Raw genomic sequence first — 23,795 nt, 5'->3', positions numbered from 1 at the left:
AGTTATTATTCACCCTAATGGGAATAATCACATAGACCTAAAACTGTTGAAAAATATACTCGCTGTGTCTAGTTGTCTCGGGCATATACACATTTGTGGTATAAACACGCTTCCAGTTAATCAATGTTGTCTCTCACTTCTGCACTTGATTGTGTGGTCGACGTTTTGTTTGTCTTGCCTGCTGCTGAACGGCTGCTCTCGATTTGGTGACGGAAGTTGTGTTTATTTTATTTTTTTATTTATTTAACAGTCGATTGAATGGGGATCACAGACAAGGTTCTAGCCTGATCACATGATAACTGGTTTAACGAACAATTTTAGAAAACTATCGTATCTGAAAAACCTTCCCCAGGACAGTTACAGTAAATTATCATACAGTAGATAGTTTAAGACATTTGATTAATTGAACATTTAAGGTTTTATTACTTAGAGCATTACCATCTAATCCAATCTTTGTTTCATATTGTTATCACATTTTATCACATATATGTACCCATTATAACAATTCCTGGCCACCTTTGCTATTTGTGATGAACTCCATGTCTGTTGATGAATGAAATAAAGAAACCACACAACATAATGTAGCTTCGGTTTTTCACAAGACCTTCTCAGTTGGCAATGGCAGTAGAAACAGAACCAAGGATAAAATCTTGTATATTCTTGAGACTCACCTCACCCAGTCCTCCTCCGGGGGGTACTGACCTGATAATGTCCTAACCTTTCATGCATTACATAACTCACATTAACTCGGCAGCAAATTCTGACAAAAGTTAACAAAGATTCTATGAAGAGTCAATGTGGAGTATGTTGTATTTAATCAGTTAACATGAAAACTGACAGGGGTGTGTTTGTCCTGCCCTCGAGGATGACAACAGTGTAAAGACTCACACAAGCCTCGTCCACTGAGCTTCACGATCCTTGTGTTGTCTTCCACTTGGCGCCAAGGTTGTGGTTTTGTCTTCCATTATATGTCGTTGTATGCTATTCACTGTCAAGATACTTACACCTTTACTCGATAAGTACGAAAAGGCGTAATTTGACATTTTATTACAATAACAAAATTATTTCTCCTCTATGATATCTATGAGAATTTTGCTCATTGTTAGTATGTTGTATACGAGTCGTTATTATTACCGGCGTTAGCACTCGTATAAGAGATGTATGTATCTAACATTACTGTTTGAGAACTTGGTGTTATGGCTCATCCTTCATGGTATTGTATGGCTGATGGTATTATGGCCAGATGATAGAACACAACACTCACAGTCGGTCTCGTACGTCTGATAACTGATGACTCCAACTTCCCGTGAGAATCTCTAGAGGCGGCATCGGTCACTGTGCATTGTTCAGCCCTTCATCATAGAGCAATTTAGAACAAAGGTTATTTGATTTATACAGCGATGATAATTCTCACTGTGCACCTCCACTTTGTTTTGCCTCTCCTCTCCTCCAGTCGCTGTATACCTCCCAGGCAATATATCCCCTTTCCATTTCCTCCCTGAAGTCTCCTGCACTCGGGAAAATGTATGACTTTGGCCACTGTTCATATTGTTTGTAATTCATCTACTTGTATAGCGATAATGTATACGTTTGTGTGTATTTGTGTATCTGTTTACATATGTGCATTTATATCTAGATGTATATATTTATGCACGGTAAGTATGTACTGTATATATAATTACACGTATTCTCATGATTAACATTCGTAATTCAACATTTTACTGACCTAGGTATGTATTCATGTAGTATGGTGTAGCCTTTCATATTACACTAAAACCTCTGAGACGCCAAGTATTTACGATGGTGGAAGGTTAAAACATGTCTAGATTAACAGTTAAGATGTGTAACGTGGTTAATAATGTGGAGCTGTGGAAGTCAGTATTAGATGTGATGCTTATGCTGCTCATGATATGTTTACATAGAGTACAGATGGATGCATAATGTGGAGATGTACACTTTATTGCATGATGGGAATATAGACAGGTTAGTACATGATGTGAAGCTCTATATGCTATTGCATGACATGAATGTGTGTAGTTAACACAAGGGACAACCACCATAATATATATATATATATATATATATATATATATATATATATATATATATATATATATATATATATATATATATGTGTGTGTGTGTGTATGTGTGTGTTTGTGTGTGTGTGTATGTGTGTGTGTGTGTGTGTGTGTGTGTGTATGTGTGTGTGTGTGTGTGTGTGTGTGTGTGTGAGAGAGAGAGATAAGAGTTACCCCTGTGTTTGAGTATGGCTGGCCCTAGGGCCACCTGGGCGTAAAATTGTGTAAATTGTAAACTGTAGAAGCTGTCGCCAACACAGTAACCACCCCGTAAGTTAACGAATTGTATAAATGTATGACCCAGTGTCAAGGTATAATCGAGAAGACCGGACAACTTGCCAACTGCACCCCGGAACACGACTCACAAATTAATTAACATCCAGGTCCCCAGTTATTGTACAGCTGAGTAGACAGAAACAAATGTGTTATCCAAGTTGGGTGTGAGTAAGGCGCATGGACCGAACGGAATACCCCCTCGTGTTCTGAGGGAGTGTGCTGAAGTTCTGGCCCCTGTGCTTGCTCGCCTCTTTAGCCTTTGCCTCATAACCCAAACTTTCCTTCTTCTTGGAAGCATGCCTCGGTTCAGCCCATCGAAGAAGGGTGACCATTCCAATCCCTCTAACTATCGTCCCATTGCCCTAACTTCATCCCTCTCTAAGATTTTAGAAACTAACCTAAACTCTCACTTTCTCCGTCACCTTGAACGCCATTCTTTTTTGTCGGATCACCAGTCGGGATTTACTGGTGATCTGCTCACCTACTACACCCATCTTTGGTCATCCTCTCCTTGGGATTATGGGGAAACTTTCATCGTGGCCCTCATCTCCAAAGCATTTGACAGAGCATGGCACAAGTCTTTGCTTTCTAAACTTACCTTTTATGGTTTCTCTCCACTTTTTTCCTAATTTCTAGCTTCCTTGAGAACCGATCCATGGCAGTTGTTGTCGAGAGATCGATCTCTCGCCCTTTCTCTACCAAAAGTGGTGTACCACAGGGTTCTGTTCTTTCACCTACTCTCTTCCTTCTATTTATCATTGATTTACTTCACACTACAACTAATTCTATCCGTTCTTACGCTGGTGATTCTACTCTTCACCCTTCTTCACATTTTACCATTCCCCTTAATTCTCAAAAAAGATCTGTTTCTAGAGCTGATATCATTACTTCTATCAATGCGGATCAGTGCTGCATCTCCGATGGGGAGGTAGAAACTTGGTTAAATTCAACAGTAATAAAACTCAGTATTTACCAATTACACTTTCCAAATTATATAATCTCCCACCAATCACATTTCAGGACGCAATCATTCTGCCAAATTCTAAAACAGATATACTAGGCCTCACCATTTCCTCTAATATGTCATGGAAGCCACACATCTACAACATTGCTAAAGCTGCCTCCCGAAAGCTGGGAATGCTGTACAGATGCCGTAGCTACATCACTACTGTTCAGTTGCTTCAAGTATGTAAGGGATTCATTCGTACTAACTTGGAGTACTGCTCTCGTATCTAGGGTGGTTCTTCTTCTGTCCAACTGTTAAATAGGGTGGAATCAATTAATTTTTTTTTCAATTTCAATTGTTTATTCCTTGATAGAGGAAGCGGGATCCTAGTGCTGTCACTAGGTACCCCTGTACAATAACACCAGAAGCATCTGGCAAGTGTGACAAGTATATACAGTATAAATAGTATAAAGGGGCTTACTAAAGCCTAAGGAAGGAAGGATATTCCTTTAACACATAATCAATGTTATTTACATAATATCTGGCCAGTATGGGGAGGATCATCGTGTCTCCGTCAGGGGGTCGTGGAGTGGTGGTCCAGCAGGCGTCACGGAAGCGTTGTGTGTGGGGACATCTTAGGAGGTAGTGGATAAGGGTGCGGCTGTCGGGTCTTCTGCATAATGTACAAGAGCGTTGCTCAGGGGATGCGAGGATACCAATCTCCCAAGCAAAGTCATACCCAGAAGCAGCCAGTCTTGGCAAGGCCATCTGTTGCATCATTCCCCAAGATACCGACATGACTGGAAGGGTGGAATCAAAGGCATTTCGTCTTATTAAATCTCCTCCTTTAGTTGATAATCTTTCTTCCCTTTCTCTTCGCTGCAATGTTGCTACACTCTCTTCTCTCTTACAGGTAATTTACGGGCAATGTTCGGTGGATTTGGCATTCTGTGTACCGCCGGCAAGGCCGTGGGCTCGTAACACTCGTCTTGCCCGCGGTACCCACCGTTTCTCCGTGGCTGTCGGTCACACTAGAATAACCCGTTATAGTACATCCTTCTTTCCTCACACGGCCAAATTGTGGAATGCTCTGCCTTCTTCTGTGTGTCCGTACTCAAAGATAGATAGATAGATAGATATAGATAGATAGATATAGATAGATAGATAGATAGATAGATAGATAGATATTTTATTGACCATAAATTATGAATACAGAGTTTACACTAAAATTGTACATAAAATGGTCCAAATGCAAATGCTTTAAAACACCAAACATTAATAAAAGTTCACTGATTCAACCAGTAACGCAAAAAACAGAGGAAAACCAGGAGTTAATAAAGTAAAAAATAAATAACTACAAGTAAAATAAACTAAAACATACAAAATAGTTGTGGGTAATGGTGTGTCCCTGTGACTTGTATATACAGGAAGTATTTGATGAACTGCACGACAAACAGTTTCATAATCCGTTCTTTCAGATAGCAAATTGACAAAAGTTAAAATAATATATTGATGGCGCATATCTATTGTTCGGGGGCACTCTTCAACAACATGCCATTCAGACTGAATCACACTACATGAACACAATCTTTCTGGTTTTCCGGCATTTTTGTCGTGTAGATTCATATAATATTTTTCTTTCATATTTTTAATTTATTTTTACTCTTATTTTTTCGCCCCCCTAGGCCCAGTTGTGGGTTGATGACCTGTGCCCGGGTGGGTTATTCCCCGTAAAAAAAAAAATGGTAATACATATGTTAATATAATTGTTGGAGACATTATTAAGTAGGGAGCGAGATGGTGGGATGCTGGGGTCCACCGCCAGGTCCTGACGGTCACCAGGTCAACACCAGTCGCAGATTGTTCAGACATTCCCTTTACGTTTTACATAACAATACGGAAGGAATTTTATGTGTATTAATATAAAGACAATGTGTGCTACCAGTAGAAACTAAAAAGCTGATTGTATTTACCAGCAAAACAAATTTATTATTTGCTAAAACTAAAGAGAAAATACAGTTGGGCCGCGTGTCATTCTGTCCCAGTTTTCATTGTCGACTACACTATGCGCGGCTGGAAAAAAAATGATTGCACGTTGCGTCGCTTAGAGGGAACGTTGGTCGAGGCGATATTTCACTGTGAGTTGCAAGGAAGTAAACACTGTACCCCGAGACTCACTGATGTGTGTCTCCACATTTCAGTCCGGTGTTTCCGACTATACGCGTGTACTGTGTAGCATCATCCAACATGGTCTCGGAAGTCCATCTCAGGACGAAACTCATCATCATCATCTTAGTTTAGGAAGAAAATACGACAGACATTGATAACGCAGACTTTAAACACAAACCAACTATCGTATATATACACAAACATCACAAATGTTTCTATTTAAAAAGAAAAATATTCCGATTGAAGTGTACAACAGGACTCACTATTTGTGTGTGAGACTCAGTTAATGTTTGTTATCGGTATCAGTAGAAACAAGTTAATGTTATTTCTAGTCTTGAGATTTTGATGGATTCAGTCACAGCTCCAGGTAAGTGTTTCTCTGATCAAAGGTAATGCACTACGGATATCCTTGCAAAAAAATGAACAGCGAGATATTCACCAGTACGGAAGGCCTTTATCATTCATCGTCAAATATCCCTTACAATATTTCAATGTTACGCAAATTCATATTTTTATTCTTTGTTGCAGGTAAGTTTGTGCTACACTCCCGTTTACCTGCTGCCTTGATGAGTCTCCTGTGGATGGTGAGTGTCAGTTATAAAGTCTAACGTTTGAGTTGTGAAAATAAATGCAAGAAAGAGAATGTGAAGGTAACTCATAACCTTCGTTAGTTGAAAACTTGTGCAAATATGATCTTTATTGACGGAAGTCTTAAACCATGACCTCGTCAGCAGCGGATGTTTATTCTCCGGATAATCTTTCAAGCTAGCAGCGTAAGTTTACTGGGATAGCACGTCCGGTCACAGTCTGAAGTCTGTTGTTGCCGAGGTAAAGTGTAAAGTGTTGTATGGTGTTACTACCTATGTCTGATGCTGGGATACTGTGTTTCTGTTTTCCGGTACGGTACTATGATAAGCTCCTCGGTAGCTATCGTTTTTGTCATGTTACTGAGTTTGTTTTAGCTTTTTCTGTATACTTGAATGCACTTCGCCTGTAGGTACTGTAGGTACGCTAAAGCAGGGGTGAAAACTTTTCTCCTATGAAAAAGTATTGTAAATATACATAGTGAACAGTGGTTAGGGGATACTTCGTTAATTTCGTTTTTCATCTCATCACACTATTCCAAGGTTTTCTGAAGACAATTAAAGGAAGTAATTTTGAATGAGCCAAAACTTTCTTCTGTCTGTGGTCGACCGTAAGAGGTGAGATAGTCCCAAGTCCCCCTTTTGAATTTATGAAAAATCGAAATGAAACAAATACATTAATGTTTAAACATGATGCAGGAGTTATTACAGCAATATTAGCACAACAGTAAGATCCGCCTCGACCTGGTAGTCATCAAGTCACCTGCCTCCCTTGTTTCACTAATTTCCACAGTAGTATATCGCTTTCTTTGGCTAGGTAATTAGGATCACCTGAAGAATAGGCATCTTAGCTTACTTAATCTGAAGAGTAATCGGTCTAACGCTAAACTCAGAGTACTATTTATTTGGACAAATGGTGTATGGTGGCAAAGGAAACAGCATTAGGGAGACAACTTTATTTATGATGTAAATATATATATGTACGAGATATTGCACAGTTGGGACAAGACATGCATGAGTTTGTATAGGGAGAGAGGAGAGTTAGGAGCAGGCCAAGAATGACATGGGGAGAGGTTGTGCGGAATGACCTCAGATTGGAGAGGTTGCAAGGAGATTCTGCAGCCTGTACACCCACACCACCTACACAACCACACCATCTGTACACCCACACCACCTACACACCCACACCACCTGCACACCCACCACACCCACACCACATTGCACACCGACACCACCTGCACACCCACACCACCTGCACACCCACACCACCTACACACCCACACCACCTACACACCCACACCACCCACACACCCTCCACACCCACACCACCGGCACACCCACACCCACACACCCACACCACCTGCACACCACCCACACACCACACACCACCCACCACACACACACCACCCACACACCCACACCACCCACAAACCCACACCACCACACACACCCACACCACACACAGTACACACACCCACACCACCTGCACACCCACCACACACACACACACACCACCCACCACCACACACCACCCACACACACACACCCCACACCCACACACACCCACACACCCACAACACACACACACCCACACCACCCACACACCACACCACCCACACCACACCCACACCACACACCCACCACACCCACACCACATTGCACACCGACACCACCTGCACACCCACCACACCCACACCACCCACACACCCACACCACCTGCACACCCACCACACCCACACCACCCACACACCCACACACCACACACCCACACACCCACACCACCCACACCACCCACACCACCTACACCACCCACCACCCACACTCCACACCACCCACACACCCACACCACCACACACCCCACACACCACCAGCACACCCACACCACACACACACCACCACACACACCCACACACCACACACCCACACACCCACCACACCCACACACCCACACCACCCACACACCCACACACCCACACACACACACACCCACACACCCACACACAACCCACACACCCACACCACCCACACCACCCACCACCCACACACCACACCACCCACACACACCACCCACACACCCACACCACCCACACCACCCACACACACCCACACACCCACACACCCACACCACCCACACCCACACCACCCACAGACCCACACACCACCCACACACACACCCACACACCCACACACCCACACACCCATACCACCCACACAACCACACCACCCACACACCACACCACACACACCACCCACACCCACACACACACCACACCACCCACACACCCACACCACCCACACCACCCACACACCCACCACCACACACACCACACCACCCACACACCCACACACACCCACACACCACACCCCCACACCCACACCACCACACACCACACCACCCACACACCCACACCACCCACACACCCACACCCCCACACCCACACCATACACACCCACCTACACACCCACACCCACCTATTAACCCACACCACCACCACACACCCACACACACCCACACACACACCCACACACCACACCACCACACACTACACACCCACACCACCAGCACACCCACCACCCACACACACCACCCACACACCCACACCACCCACTTACCCACACACCACTAACCCACACCACCACACACCCACACACCCACCCCACCCACACACCCACCACCACACGTTCACACCACCCACACACCCACACACCCACACACTCACACCACACCACACCTCCACACCACCCACACACCCACACAACCACACACACCCACACCACCCACACACCCACACACCCCACACTACCCACACACCACACAACCCACACACACACCCACACACCCACACCCACCCCACACCCACACCACTTACACACCCACACCACCTACACACCTACACCACCTACACACCCACACCACCTACACCTCCCACCACCTACACACCTACACAACCTACACACCCACACCACCTGCTGTGAGAACTTTCTGGCAGTCAGAATTCAACATATATTCTGCTGGTTGACTTTGGATATAAAAGTTCTTATTAATAAAGATTTTGCTCTTATTTTTAGGTAATACATGAAAGAACGAATAACAACATTAACAAGTTATCATTTTAAGAAAAGTGAGAAATAAAATCTACATTGTTTCATATCGTCATAGACTGGTGAGAATTGTCATCGCGTTGTTGAAGGGAAGTTAGTGAAGGTGAGACAAGTGACGGCGTTAGCGTGTGGTGGTGGTGGTGGTGTTCCTCAACTTGCGACAAAGTTCTTCTCGCCACTAAGTCATAACAACAACAATTGCCTCAGCCTGTGCGGTTATTGCTTCAAGTAATGCTACAGTCAGTATGAACATCTTCTCCCCTTACCAACTGGTGGCGAGAGTCAATTCTGCGTTGTAAGAGTGTGGATGGTGAAGATTGAAGGAAAGTTGAAAGTACGACAGATGTTACAGACCAAGGTAGTAAGAGTTTGTGTACTGTCACATATGGTGTCTTGTGTCACCGTTAAGACAGAGTGTTTCAGGCGGGAGTGGCGGTGATGACCTCAAATAAAACTTAAGCTCAGTTTTGTTCTGTCACAAATTCTCAAAAGTGTAGAAAAATCCACTGCTACTGACCTACGCTCGTGAGAATATTGTGAGGGTTTTATATAGTCAGTTTTATTGTTCGTAAAGGACCGTCCATTTTCATTTTGTTTTTGATTCATTTGTATCTCCCGTAATTGTCTGTGTTCAGAATAATTCATTAGTTTTCCATCTGAGAAAGGGCTGGATCCCGTGGTTTAAAAGTGTATACTGAACAATTTTGCTTCCATTTCTAGACTCGTAAATGGAACCGTCTGTCCATGGGGAGGACGGTGACACTCGTCTCTTTTGTAAAGTGAATGTATTTTATAAACCGCGTTATATTTGTTTGACAATTTTCCCATTCAAATCAAAGTCTTTTATAGTCATGATTTAACACCCATGTGACCCCTTTGAAACAAGCTTCCATTGTCGTCTGTTGGTACGAAAATACGGCTCGTGTACAATAGAAGGTCGAGTCCCAATGTTTAGACTGTACAGTGCACTACAGCCCCCATGATCTCCCAGAAGAAAAGGTATGTTTTACCTGTACGTGTAGATATAAAGAAATTAAATATATATTTTTTGGGTAGAGACTTTAGGGACACCCTGACTGTGTGTTTCAGGATTTTAGCTTCATGTGTTACTGGTGAGTTAGTACCAAGTTAAGTGTAGCGTCATTTAGGAGTTAGGGCACCCCGTGAGAGAACTACGGTACTACTAGTGATGCAAACTCGAATCAGTTGAAAGTTTTAGCGCTCATTGGCAGATTTACTGACTCTCACGTCGTGGGTAGATGGTTCGATACCCGCTTGTGGTTTTGTATATGTTATATGGATGATATATTTGTTACGCCCCATTTGTGAAACTACCCAGTTCGTGAAGTATGCTCCTAACCTGACTTAAACCAACGTAACCTAACCTAACCTAACCTAACCTAACATTCCTACCATGACCTAACCTAACCTAACGTAACCTAACCTAATAAACCAAAGTCAAAGGAAATTACGTAATGTTAGTTTATGTTAAGTTAATTTATTTTATTAGCTTAGGGTAGGTTAGGATAAGCTAAGTAAGGTTAGGTTATGCTAGGGTAAATCAAACCATCAAAATGTGAAATGATTTAAAGTGGATTACACACACACACACACACACACACACACACACACACACACACACACACCTGCTTGAATTACACTAAGTGAAGTCAAGCTATATCAAGGTCATGATGTCTAAATGACTAATAAGTTAAAATCTTCCTCCATAGACAAATTTTAACCTTCGTAGTTTTAGTCTAGATATAAAACCACAGGAATCTTGTCGTAGTTATGAAGGGCCTCGTTAACTAATGAGATAATGGTTAACTTTATTTCAACAATTTATCATTATCTTTCCACTAAGCATAAACATAAAATTTAGTGAAATAAACGCTAAAATATATCCCGGACATGAGAGCGAGCTGGTGCAGAGTATTAACGATGATTGCGATAATCGGGTTGGAGGGAGGATGGTAATTATTTTGTTGGTCTCAGCTAAATTCGGATTTCATAACAAAAGCACCGACTGCATATTCAGATCCACTATATTCGATAAGCGATAGAATAGTTTCAATGGTATGTGGAGGTAGGAATGTGTGTGTGTGTGTGTGTGTGATGCAATTAAAATATCGCATGTTTTTATTGAGAAGAACAGGTTAGCGAAATTAACTAACATACAGGTAGTTTTAATTATTATAATTTTGCAATGAAAGCTTAGAGAAATTGTGCTAAAGAACTGAAAATGACCCAGATAAAATAAATTTGTAGCTGATTTAGATTAGGTTAGTTTAGTTTAGTTTAGTCTAGGCTAGGCCAGGCTAGGCTAGTTTAGGTTAGGTCATAGAGGTAGTATAAGAGCATAACATATTAGTGTGGAATGATAAGTGATTGAATGAAAATCAGTGAATGAAGTCGATGAAAAGATAAGTAAAATGATTGACAAAATGAATAAGAGTGAATCAGTGAATGAGGTCAGTGATAATCTATGAGTGTCTGAGAGGGATGTCAATAATTATGAATGTGAAATCCCCTTACTGAATATCAAATAATAATGTATTTAATTTAATGAAATGGAATGTGGATAGACTTTGTGAAACACGTATAATCGTAAATATGTGTTCAGATTATGTGAACACGTATAATCGTACTTATATAATGACCTTGTGTTCCAGTGTTCAGACTATGTGAACACGTATAATCGTACTTATATAATGACCTTGTGTTCCAGTGTTCAGACTATGTGAACACGTATAATCGTACTTATATAATGACCTTGTGTTCCAGTGTTCAGACTATGTGAACACGTATAATCGTACTTATATAATGACCTTGTGTTCCAGTGTTCAGATTATGTGAACACGTATAATCGTACTTAAATAATGACCTTGTGTTCCAGTGTTCAGACTATGTGAACACGTATAATCGTACTTATATAATGACCTTGTGTTCCAGTGTTCAGATTGTGAAACCCTCTTGTGTGGTAACTCTAATTTTCATAAAAAGAAAGAACTGCCAAAGCGAGTCGTGATTGTGTCTATGTGTGCTCGAGACATTGTTTAAGATATCGACTCTCCGGTAGTGGCCTGTCTTCTACTTTTCAGCCACGGGGAAAAAATTTCAACATTTCCAGTTCTGATATTTGGCGACCCATCAAGGGCGACACACGGAGCTAAGGAAACACTTTTGTTCAGGGAATCTTTATTCTTCCTATACAGTTAGTGGTGGTGGTAGTAGTAGTGGTAGTAGAGTTAGTAGTGGTAGTAGTAGTAGTAGTAGTATTAGTGGTAGTAGTAGTAGTAGTGGTATTAGTGGTAGTAGCATGAGCGATAGTTGTAGGAGTGGTAATAGTGATACGAGTGGTAATGGTAAAGATAATAGTATTAGATATAGTTTTAACGGTAGTAGTAATAATAATAGTGACACTTTATAGAAGCAGTAGTCCTAGAAAAGGTTGAAGTAGTAGCAGTGGAGGTGGTAGTAGTAGTAGGGGAACGAGAGCTTCTGCCCCAATGCCGACAACTGCTGCAGATATTGACTATGAAGCTACAGTCACTGAATGCCGCATAGATCTGCGTCTCAACTAATTCAACACAGATAGGATAGCTAGTTATGTATTAGGATATTTAATATTTAGGTAATAAAATGGCAGCGAAGGTGTGGCTATTGCAAGAGGCTGGAGGCCACTTAAAAAAAAAGTAGTAGTAGTAATGGATAATTGTGACTAACAATACCAAACAGTGGTACCTTATCGCATTTACATTAGGTACATAATTATATAATAGCTAACGATGCTGTAAATGAAATAAATGAGTCTTTTGGGGAATTTTACGAGTCCACCAATTTGTTATAAATAAAAGTATATCACGGCAGCAGCCCAGAGCCGTCAGCTACAGTTTTAGTGGCTCATTTCTTTTATAGCTCCTAAATCTTCAGTCTTACTTAATACCTCCACCTGAGCCATAAAATAGAGACCAGCTGGAGTTGATGCTCGTGTCAGGCTTATTCTCTCCCAGGTAATTTTTAGGGTTTTTCCATTTTTGGATTTCCTGAAGATTAGGCCACTCCAGATTATTTCAGTCGTTGTAGGAAAGTGCTCATTATAGTAAGGTGGTCACTATAGTAAGATGGGCGGTGTAGTATTGACCAATATACCAGGTCAAACACAGTAATTTAACTTAGCCAGGTAATAGTGTCAACCAATCAGAATACAGCAACTTCTTAACACGTGTGTACTGTGGGATCATCATCAACCTCAGGCTACAGTCACTCTTAAAAAAAAAACACGTGGCCCCCCCCCCTCCCCGGTAGAGGACTTGGTTAAAGTCATGGCAATTCAGTACTGGATAAGGTAAAACAACACACATGTAATATACTAATTGCAATTTACTATATATTTTACTATATATTCAAAGCCGCGGTATCCAGCCCTACCCTCCTCTCCGCCCTGTTATTGGTGGGAACTCCTCGGAGATTTCACCTTCATATCTTATCAAACAAATTAGAATGTATAATCGGGTATGTGACTTAAGGATTATACTTGATTGTGAACCATAATCTCATCTTCCATATCTGGGGAGAACACACACAATTCCACCGTGTGTGAGAGAGTGAGAAGTGTGATAATCTGTGTATCAATCTGAGGGTTGGCGACCACAGTCCTCCCCTCTAAACGTTCTCAGGCTGTTTTTACCAATCATATTAGGATTTTTATCTCTGGTGACCCATTTGTTTTCCTGTCACTGTAACTTATTCTTAACATTCGCCTATAACACCACTTTTCAAAGGCCTCCAACCTCTTTCTGGTGTCTGCTGAAAGTGTCCACGCTTCTGACAGTGTGTGTGTAAATGAAGATATAAATTATTTGAGTAAAAGGTAAGCCACACTCTGTTATATTCACCTCGTATTAGTTGTGCATGAAGCGAAACATGAACTGAGGCAGTGGTTTGTGCAGATGACAGTGATGTAACACCCCCCCCCTCCACCCACACCACCTCTCTTCCCCACTCTCTACGTCAGGTAGAAATACCCCGAGTGACAAGACCTCTCTCCCGGGCCACACACTCCAACACTACGTCTTATATTGAAAACAATAGAACCTTATAGTGATAGATCCAAGCACACTGCATGCAATGGCACAGCACTTTATCTCTGATGACAAGATAGATGATATACTAAGGCTGTATCCACACTTCGCATCTAGTACCTTATCAAAATTCTATGTACCGACTCAAACAAATAATGTCCTGGAAATACTCTGTAACATTCATTGCCTTAATATTAAAATCACTGGGGCCTGATACACACCCTTTGTGGCCTACACTCTGTAATCAATTTTGAGCTACCGCTCACAGGATGAGTATGGGGTGCACAATAAACTAGCTGCTGTCTGCGACAAATTTCGAAAATTAAATTCTCTCCCGGGGTGCCACTTCCTTCTTGAGTAACTGTACGTCTCCATACAAACAGTCGCCACGTAAAATATGATCAAAATTTGACCAGAATTATTAAATTTATCTGAGACCAAACTTCAACCAATCATAATACGGATTGACGAAGAGGGTATTACAGGAAATCATAGGTTTAATTTATAGATATATATTAGCATAAAAATTGATACCCTAAATTCAATATGGCCGCCAGACCGTCAAAGAATCGTTGAAGATGATCTTATTAGGAATTTACACTAAATTCCACAACTTAATAATGCCTTCACTGAGGTCAGAAATTTAGCCAAGCAGAAATAATGCAAAATTAGTAACCAGAGATATCGGTAACTAAGGTGAGGTGATGATCAGAGCATCTTAACTAAGTGTCGCAAAAAACTAACATGTTGAAATCCTGAGCTAATTAAGACTTCTAGAATAATGAAGTCTGAGCCGATCATCAGCAAGGTTATAATGATCAAAATTACCAAAAATCACAAAATATTAGGTTATTTATGACACCAGGTATACAAACTACAGTACATTAAGATCAAAAATCATCTATAAGACAAAAAGGTTTGGAATTTCTGTCAATCTTCAGACCTAATCAGTGACCAAGAATATTTCCCAAGATGTAAGAAACTGCTTAAGGTATTTTAAATTAGTGTAATTTGAGTTACAGTAAAATTCATTGGTACGTGTCCGAGATCCAGTGTCGAAATGAAACTTCAGCCAAAAACTTCAGCTTGAACACTCAAAATACAATCCAAGATGGCTGCTTATTCAAAAGTCAAGTCAACTTCTCTGTTAAGTGTCACGAAAATGTACTCGGGGATATCTGAGGAAATGTTGTACACACACACACACACACACGCACTCTCACACACACACACACACACACACACGCACACACGCACACGCACACACGCACACGCACACACACACACACACACACACAGTCTCTCACACACACACACACACGAACTGATCGCTATAAGAACAGCCCAGTCCCAACCATTGTAAAAATTATCAATAACTTGTAATAAACCAGTGTATTCACTCCCAGTAAACACTAGTCCTTGCACTGTCACTATGTTGAAATGAACTGTAGTTTGAGCTTTTCCCCATCTAGTTATTATATATCTTATTTGTATCACTTATGTTACTTGTATATTATTTGTAATTCGAAACCCATTCCCCAAATATGTAACTGTATATTTTCAGCCTTCTGGCTGCCAAGCTCTTTCAATAAACCGTTAATTATTATTATTATTATTATTATTATTACACACACACACACACTACCGTAACTCTCATACGTCCTGAACCAGCTGTACCAACAGTAATAATAACAGAGTACAACACCATAACCCCGTCACAGTGTAGCAATAAATCTTTACTTAATAACGAAGCTCAATTTATGTTAGGAAAGTCAGGCATATAATATTGGCAAGACTCCAGCTATAGTACGATGAACGGATGACCTGGACACACACACACACACACACACACACATGCACATTTCTTGCTTGCGTCGTACGACTTTTTGCATCATCTTTTCGTGTCATACAACTGCTAACACTGTCTCGCCGTGTCATATACCTGCTTCCATCATTACCTTCTGTCATATACCTTCTTGCATCACCTCGTGTCATATACCTTCTTGCATCACCTCGTGTCATATACCTGCTTGCATCACCTCGTGTCATATACCTGCTTGCATCACCTCGTGTCATATACCTGCTTGCATCACCTCGTGTCATATACCTGCTTGCATCACCTCACGTCATATCTGCTTGCATCACCCGTGTCATATACCTGCTTGCATCACCTCACGTCATATACCTGCTTGCATCACCGTGTCATATACCTGCTTGCATCACCCCGTGTCATATACCTGCTTGCATCACCTCATGTCATATACCTTGCATCACCGTGTCATATACCTGCTTGCATCACCCCGTGTCATATACCTGCTTGCATCACCCCGTGTCATATACCTGCTTGCATCACCTCATGTCATATACCTGCTTGCATCACCTCGTGTCATACCTGCTTGCATCACCCCGTGTCATACCTGCTTGCATCACCTCATGTCATATACCTGCTTGCATCACCCGTGTCATACTGCTTGCATCACCCCGTGTCATATACCTGCTTGCATCACCCGTGTCATATACCTGCTTGCATCACCCCGTGTCATATACCTGCTTGCATCACCTCATGTCATATACCTGCTTGCATCACCCGTGTCATATACCTGCTTGCATCACCGTGTCATATACCTGCTTGCATCACCTCACGTCATATACCTGCTTGCATCACCCCGTGTCATATACCTGCTTGCATCACCTCATGTCATATACCTGCTTGCATCACCCGTGTCATATACCTGCTTGCATCACCTCATGTCATATACCTATGCATCACCTCGTGTCATATACCTTGCATCACCCGTGTCATATACCTGCTTGCATCACCCCGTGTCATATACCTGCTTGCATCACCCCGTGTCATATACCTGCTTACATCACCTCGTGTCATATACCTGCTTGCATCACCGTGTCTACCTCTCCCACATCACCCGTGTCATATACCTGCTTGCATCACCTCGTCATATACCTGCTTGCATCACCCGTGTCATATACCTGCTTGCATCACCTCACGTCCATACTCTGCTTGCATCACCCCGTGTATATACCTGCTTGCATCTCACGTCATATATGCGCATCACCCGTGTCATACCTGCTCACATCACCTCGTCATATACCTCTTGCATCACCGTGTCATATACCTGCTTGCATCACCTCATGTCATATACCTGCTTGCCATCACCTCGTGTCATATACCTGCTTGCATCACCCCGTGTCATATACCTGCTTGCATCACCTCACGTCATATACCTGCTTGCATCACCGTGTCATATACCTGCTTGCATCACCTCGTCATATACCTGCTTGCATCACCCGTGTCATATACCTGCTTGCATCACCTCACGTCATATACCTGCTTGCATCACCCGTGTCATATACCTGCTTGCATCACCTCATGTCATATACCTGCTTGCATCACCTCGTGTCATATAACTGCTTGCATCACCCCGTGTCATATACCTGCTTGCATCACCTCGTGTCATATACCAGCTTGACTTGTCTTCCACGGACCTCAAGTACTTCAACAAAATAAATCGTACATAGTCCATTTAGACTTTTAAATACAACGCTATTACTAGTTATTTTGTCTCGGCACCAGAAACTCATATGAATTATTCAGCCAAATTTTTACCAAGTTTGTAAAATTTTGAATATGCAAATTAATACCGCGCGGCTCAAAAATCCATGAAAACTTAACAGCAGGATTTAAATGATGGTATAGCTCGTCTGTTTTATACCAGCGTGAGGGTTGTGATGGTGGTTGTGGTAGTTGTTGTGAAGGTGGTGGTTGTTGTGATGGTGGTGGTTGTTGTGATGGTGGTGGTTGTTGTGATGGTGGTGGTTGTTGTGATGGTGGTGGTTGTTGTGCTGGTGTTGGTTGTTGTGATGGTGGTTGTTTTGGTGGTTATTGTTTTGGTAGTAGTTGTTGCTTTGTGGTTGTTATTGTTTTGGTTGTTGCTGTTGCGGTGGTGTGGTGGTTGTTAACATGTGATAATGATTGTTATGATGGTGGTAATTGTTGTTGTTGTGATACTGGTTGCTGTTGTTGAAATGGTTTTGGTAGTGATTGTTTTTGTACGGACAGTAGTGGTTGTGTTGGACCCTGGTTGTGTTGGACCCTGGTTGTGGTGGATCCTGGTTGTGGTGGATCCTGGTTGTGGTGGATCCTGGTTGTGGTGGATCCTGGTTGTGGTGGACCCTGGTTTGAGTGGTCCCTGGTTGTGGTGGTCCCTGGTTGTGGTGGCCCTGGTTGTGGTGGACCCAGGTTGTTCTGGACCTGGTTACTGGACCCTGGTTATGTGACCCTGGTTGTGGTGGACCCTGGTTGTGGTGGCCCTGGTTGTGGACCCTGGTTGTGGTGGCCCTGTTGTGGTGGCCCTGGTTATGCGAAACTGGTTGTACTGGACCCTGGCTGTAGTGGGCCTGGTTGTGGTGATCCTGGTTGTACTGGACCCTGGTTGTACTGGATCCTGGTTGTGCTGGACTGGTTGTACTGGACCCTGGTTGTACTGGACCCTGGTGTACTGGACTGGTTGTGCTGGACCCTGGTTGTAGTGAGCCCTGGTTGTGGTGGACCCTGGTTGTACTGGAACCTGGTTGTGGTGGGCCCTGGATTGTGGTGGACCCTGGTTGTGGTGGACCCTGGTTATACTGGAAACTGGTTGTACTGGACCCTGGCTGAAGTGGACCCTGGTTGTACTGGACCCTGGCTGTGAGTGGGCCCTGGTTGTACTGGACCTGGTTGTGCTGGACACTGGTTGCTGGACCCTGGTTGTAGTGGGCCCTGGTTGTGGTGGACACTGGTTGTGGTGGACCCTGGTGGACCCTGGTTATACTGGAACCTGGTTGTACTGGACCCTGGTTGTGGTGGACCCTGGTTGTACTGGACCCTGGTTGTACTGGACCCTGGTTGTACTGGACCCTGGATGTGGTGGACCTGGTTGTGGTGGACCCTGGTTGTACTGAACCCTGGATGTGGTGGACCATGGTTTACTGGACCCTGGTTGTACTGGACCCTGGTTGTACTGGACCCTGGTTGTGGTCGACCTGGTTGTACTGGACCCTGGTTGTACTGGACCCTGGATGTGGTGGACCCTGAATGTGGTGGACCCTGGTTGTACTGGACCCTGGTTGTACTGGACCCTGGTTGATGGATCCTGGTTGTACGGACCCTGGTTGTACCGGACCCTGGTTGTACCGGACCCTTGTTGTACTGGACCCTGGTTGTACTGGACCCTGGTTGTGGTCGACATTGGTTGTACCGGACCTGGTTGTACCGGACCCTGTTGTCGGACCCTGGTTGTACTGGATCCCGGTTGTGCTGGACCCTGGTTGTGGTCGACTGGTTGTACTGGACCCTGGTTGTACTGGACCCTGGTTGTGCTGCACCCTGGTTGTGGTGGGCCCTGGTTGTGTGGACCCTGGTTGTACTGGAACCCCTGGTTGTGGTGGGGCTCTGGTTGTGGTGGACCCTGGTTGTGGTGGACCCTGGTTGTGGTGGACCCTGGTGTGGTGGACCCTGGTTGTGGTGGACCCTGGTTGTACTGGAACCTGGTTGTGGTGGGCTCTGGTTGTGGTGGACCCTGGTTGTGGTGGACCCTGGTTATACTGGAAACTGGTTGTACTGGACCCTGGCTGTAGTGGACCCTGGTTGTGCTGGGACCCTGGTTGTGGTGGACCCTGGTTGTACTGGAACCTGGTTGTGGTGGAGCTCTGGTTGTGGTGGACCCTGGTTGTGGTGGACCCTGGTTGTGGTGGACCCTCGTTATACTGGAAACTGGTTGTACTGGACCTGGCTGTACTGGACCCTGGCTGTGCTGGACCCTGGCTGTAGTGGACCCTGGTTGTACTGGACCCTGGTTGTGGGATCCTGGTTGTACTGGACCCTGGTTGTGGTGGATCCTGGTTGTGCTGGATCCTGGTTGTGGTGGAACCTGGTTGTACTTGACCCTGGTTGTGGTGGACCCTGGTTGTGGTGGACCCTGTTGTGGTGGACCCTGGCTGTACTGGACCCTGGTTGTACGTGACCCTGGTTGTGGTGGACCCTGGTTGTGGTGGACCCTGGTTGTACTGGACCCTGGTTGTACTGGACCCTGGTTGTGGTGGACCCTGGTTGTGGTGGACCCTGGGTGTGGTGGAACCTGGTTGTGTGGACCCTGGTTGTGCTGGACCCTGGATGTGGTGGACCCTGGTTGTGGTGGACCCTGGTTGTGGTGGACCCTGGTTGTACTGGACCCTGGTTGTGGTGGACCCTGGTTATGGTGGACCTGGTGTGGTGGACTGGTTGTACTGGACCCTGGTTGTGCTGGACCTGGTTGTGGTGGACCCTGGTTGTGCTGGATCCCGGTCGTACTGGACCCTGGATGTGGTCGACCTTGGTTGTACTGGACCCTGGTTGTGCTGGACCCTGGTTGTACTGGACCCTGGTTGTGCTGGACCCTGGTTGTGGTGGACCCTGGTTGTACTGGAACCTGGTTGTGGTGGGCCCTGGTGGTGGGCCCTGGTTGTGGTGGACCTGGTTGTGGTGGACCCTGGTTATACTGGAAACTGGTTGTACTGGACCTGGCTGTGGTGGACCCTGGTTGTACTGGACCCTGGTTGTGGTGGACCCTGGTTGTGCTGGACCCTGGTCGTGGTGGACCCTGGTTGTGGTGGATCCTGGTTGTACTGGACCCTGGTTGTGCTGGACCTGGTTGTGGTGGACCCTGGTTGTGGTGGACCCTGGTTGTACTGGACCCTGGTTGTACGTGACCCTGGTTGTGGTGGACCCTGGTTGTGGTGGACCCTGGTTGTACTGGGGACTGGTTGTACTGGACCCTGGTTGTGGTGGACCCTGGTTATGCTGGACCCTGGTTGTGGTGGACCCTGGTTATGCTGGACCATGGTTGTGCTAGACCCTGGTTGTGTATGTATGTATGTATGTATGTATGTATATGTATGTATGTATGTATGTATGTATGTGTGTATGATCAAATTAAGGATAGGAAACATATATGAAAAAAATCTTTTGATTGACTGACTGACAAACACAAAACTACCAGAGAAAATGTATATTAAATGCTTTAGTGAATTAAAGAAACTGTCGATGAAGTCATCTTTACGGATTATTGCTGTTTTAGGGATGACTTTCGGCTATTTTAGGATGACTTTTTACTATTTTAGGGACGACTTTCGGCTATTTTAGGGACGACTTTCGGCTTTTTTAGGATGACTTTGCTATTTGGACGACTTCGCTATTTAGGGACGACTTTCGGCTTTTTTAGGGACGATTTTCGGCTAATTTGGGGATGACTTTCGGCTATTTTAGGGATGACTCGGCTGTTTTAGGGATGACTTTTTCCTATTTTGGGGATGAGTTTTTGCTATTTGGGATGACTTTCTGCTATTTTAGGGATGCCATTTTTTATTTTAGGGATGAGTTTCTGTTATTTTAGGGATGACTTTCTGTTGGGATCCATTATAACATCCTGACAGTCATGTTGTGTTTCCACTTTGTTCGAAAAAAAAATCCCCGGAAAAATACACAGATGAAGGGTACCGTTTAATATTGTGATATGATTGGTTACGTCAAAGGAATTAAAAATATTGTGAAAATTCTTTGTTTGTCAAATGGAGCGCCGCCAGGATTTTAAAAGTATAAACTAGTGAATATAAACGGAGAAACCTGAAAATTTATGATATTCTGGAATTTTGCTGAAGAACTTTACCATCAACTTCTGGTAAACACTGGTTACGACCCTTTGTTGTTTTCATTTTGGTTTAAAGAAAAACTATGCAAAATTGATTGTTTAGTATAATTCCTTTCCTGTGTAGTTGTAGACTCATTACTGTTTACATTATTACATAAGTGTGACGTGGCCCCTCGATAAACTGTAGTGAGAGCATCTGGTACAAGGAACTTTACCTCTTAACTCTAACCTAACCTAACCTATACACGGTACATAGGTTTGTGCCACAGACCATAAACCAAATATTGTAATAATAATAATAATAATCAGTGCTCTAGAATGCCTAATTGACTTCTGAATAATGAGTAATTGGCACAGATTTGATTATGATTATTAAACCTAGACATGTTACATAATCCATTGCTTCATCCTGTTGAGAACGTTCTTTTTTTCTTTTTTTTACGGGGATTAGCCCACCTGGTACAGGTCACTGACCCACATCGGGGCCTGAAAGGAAAATTTAATAATAATAATAAATAATAATAATAATAATAATAATAATAAATAATACACCATAAAGAAATACAAAAATGGAAAAAAGGGTCAGGAGTGAGAAGCGCAATATGTATGTTGTGTTGTCAAAGTAAGAGAAACAATTGAGACCCTGCAATTGTGTGTAAATGAGGCAGAAAGTCAGATCAGCAGCCTGGGACTTAGTCACAATTTTTGTGATGCCATATGGCAGCAGGGTCTACCATTAGACAACACATTATGCTTCCAATATCTTCCCAGGGGGTAGTACTCTCCTGTTTGGTAGCTGTCTACTACTAACTACCTTGGTGTAAACAGCTAGTTTCTCGTCAAACGTTATATCCTAGTATTTTTATGTTCAAGTTTTGTGGTGTTTTCCTTTTACTGGATTGGAGGAGAGTTATACAAACATGGCTGCCACACCGCTGTATTGTACCCGAGAAAACAATGAACTGCCTCATAGGTGTAGCATAGCGTAGAGTACGTAACTGTTGCAGCGGCTGTAGTATACGGTACAGTTGTGGTACAGAGGCACAAATTTTAAGGTTGATGATACACATCCTAAAAATATATGAAATAAAATTGTCTTACGTGTAAAAAATTTGGTTTATAACTTATTTTAGCAGGATACGTACTGTAGTTTGAATGGATACGTTCATTTTAGAAGTCAAAAGTCTTTAGAATTTAATTTACATTGAACTTGAAGATACGCTCCAAGGTTATGTGATAGCCGGTCGAAAAGTTTTTTCAGATTATTTTATTACAAAACTATAAATGAAATCACGCAGTCGAAAACTGCAAGGTGTGTTCTTTGAATATTTCGTTGATATTCAGTAACATAAGTTTCCATTAACAATAAGCTTACTTTTTCAGGTGAATATGACTGAATTGTAATGCAAATTTCAGGTCATGTTCGAATCTGCGTCTGGTAGTGTCCTCGTGTTGTGACCCGTTACTCAATAAGCAATATATACGTTACTTCTCATCACTTCCAATGATTTTAATTAATATTTCCTGTATATTAAATAAATGTTACTGACTACAAACACAATTATTGTTTTTATGATGATGTCATCAGCTGTAGTCCTCGTCGCTGCCAGACAATGTAACTAAGTGTGGCGGGAGGATCATGTGACGCTCCCTGGGTGGTGTTTTTAACAATGGTTATGTTTGTTATGGTAATGAAGTCTCCGGGGAGTGGCACGATTCTCTCCCCACAAAGATTTGAAAAATATTTATCAAGCATAATTGTTACTGTCGGTAAACTGAGATCACTTAACGCAAATTGTGAAATCTGTATGAGTGAATTACTGAAATGATCGTAGTGAGGTTCTTAAAGTTAAAGCCACTCTTTCACTATT

At 43.2% G+C, this 23,795-nt stretch overlaps 1 protein-coding gene across 1 annotated transcript in view; it reads right to left on the bottom strand.

Moving 5' to 3' along the window:
* LOC121862047 (basic proline-rich protein-like) overlaps positions 1 to 23,795 on the bottom strand; it is a 40,163-nt gene that overhangs the window by 7,541 nt on the left and 8,827 nt on the right. The window contains exons 2-3 of the mRNA XM_042359979.1: positions 19,309 to 21,052; positions 18,521 to 19,204 (exon numbers count right to left, since the gene is read on the bottom strand). Of these exons, the coding sequence (XP_042215913.1) occupies positions 18,521 to 19,204; positions 19,309 to 21,052 (2,428 nt within the window). The remainder of the gene's footprint in view (positions 1 to 18,520; positions 19,205 to 19,308; positions 21,053 to 23,795) is intronic.

This window comes from Homarus americanus, unplaced genomic scaffold (assembly GCF_018991925.1).
Source record: "Homarus americanus isolate GMGI-L3 unplaced genomic scaffold, GMGI_Hamer_2.0 scaffold25013, whole genome shotgun sequence".
Lineage (NCBI taxonomy): Eukaryota > Metazoa > Arthropoda > Malacostraca > Decapoda > Nephropidae > Homarus > Homarus americanus.
This window is presented reverse-complemented; position numbering and strand designations above follow the sequence as displayed.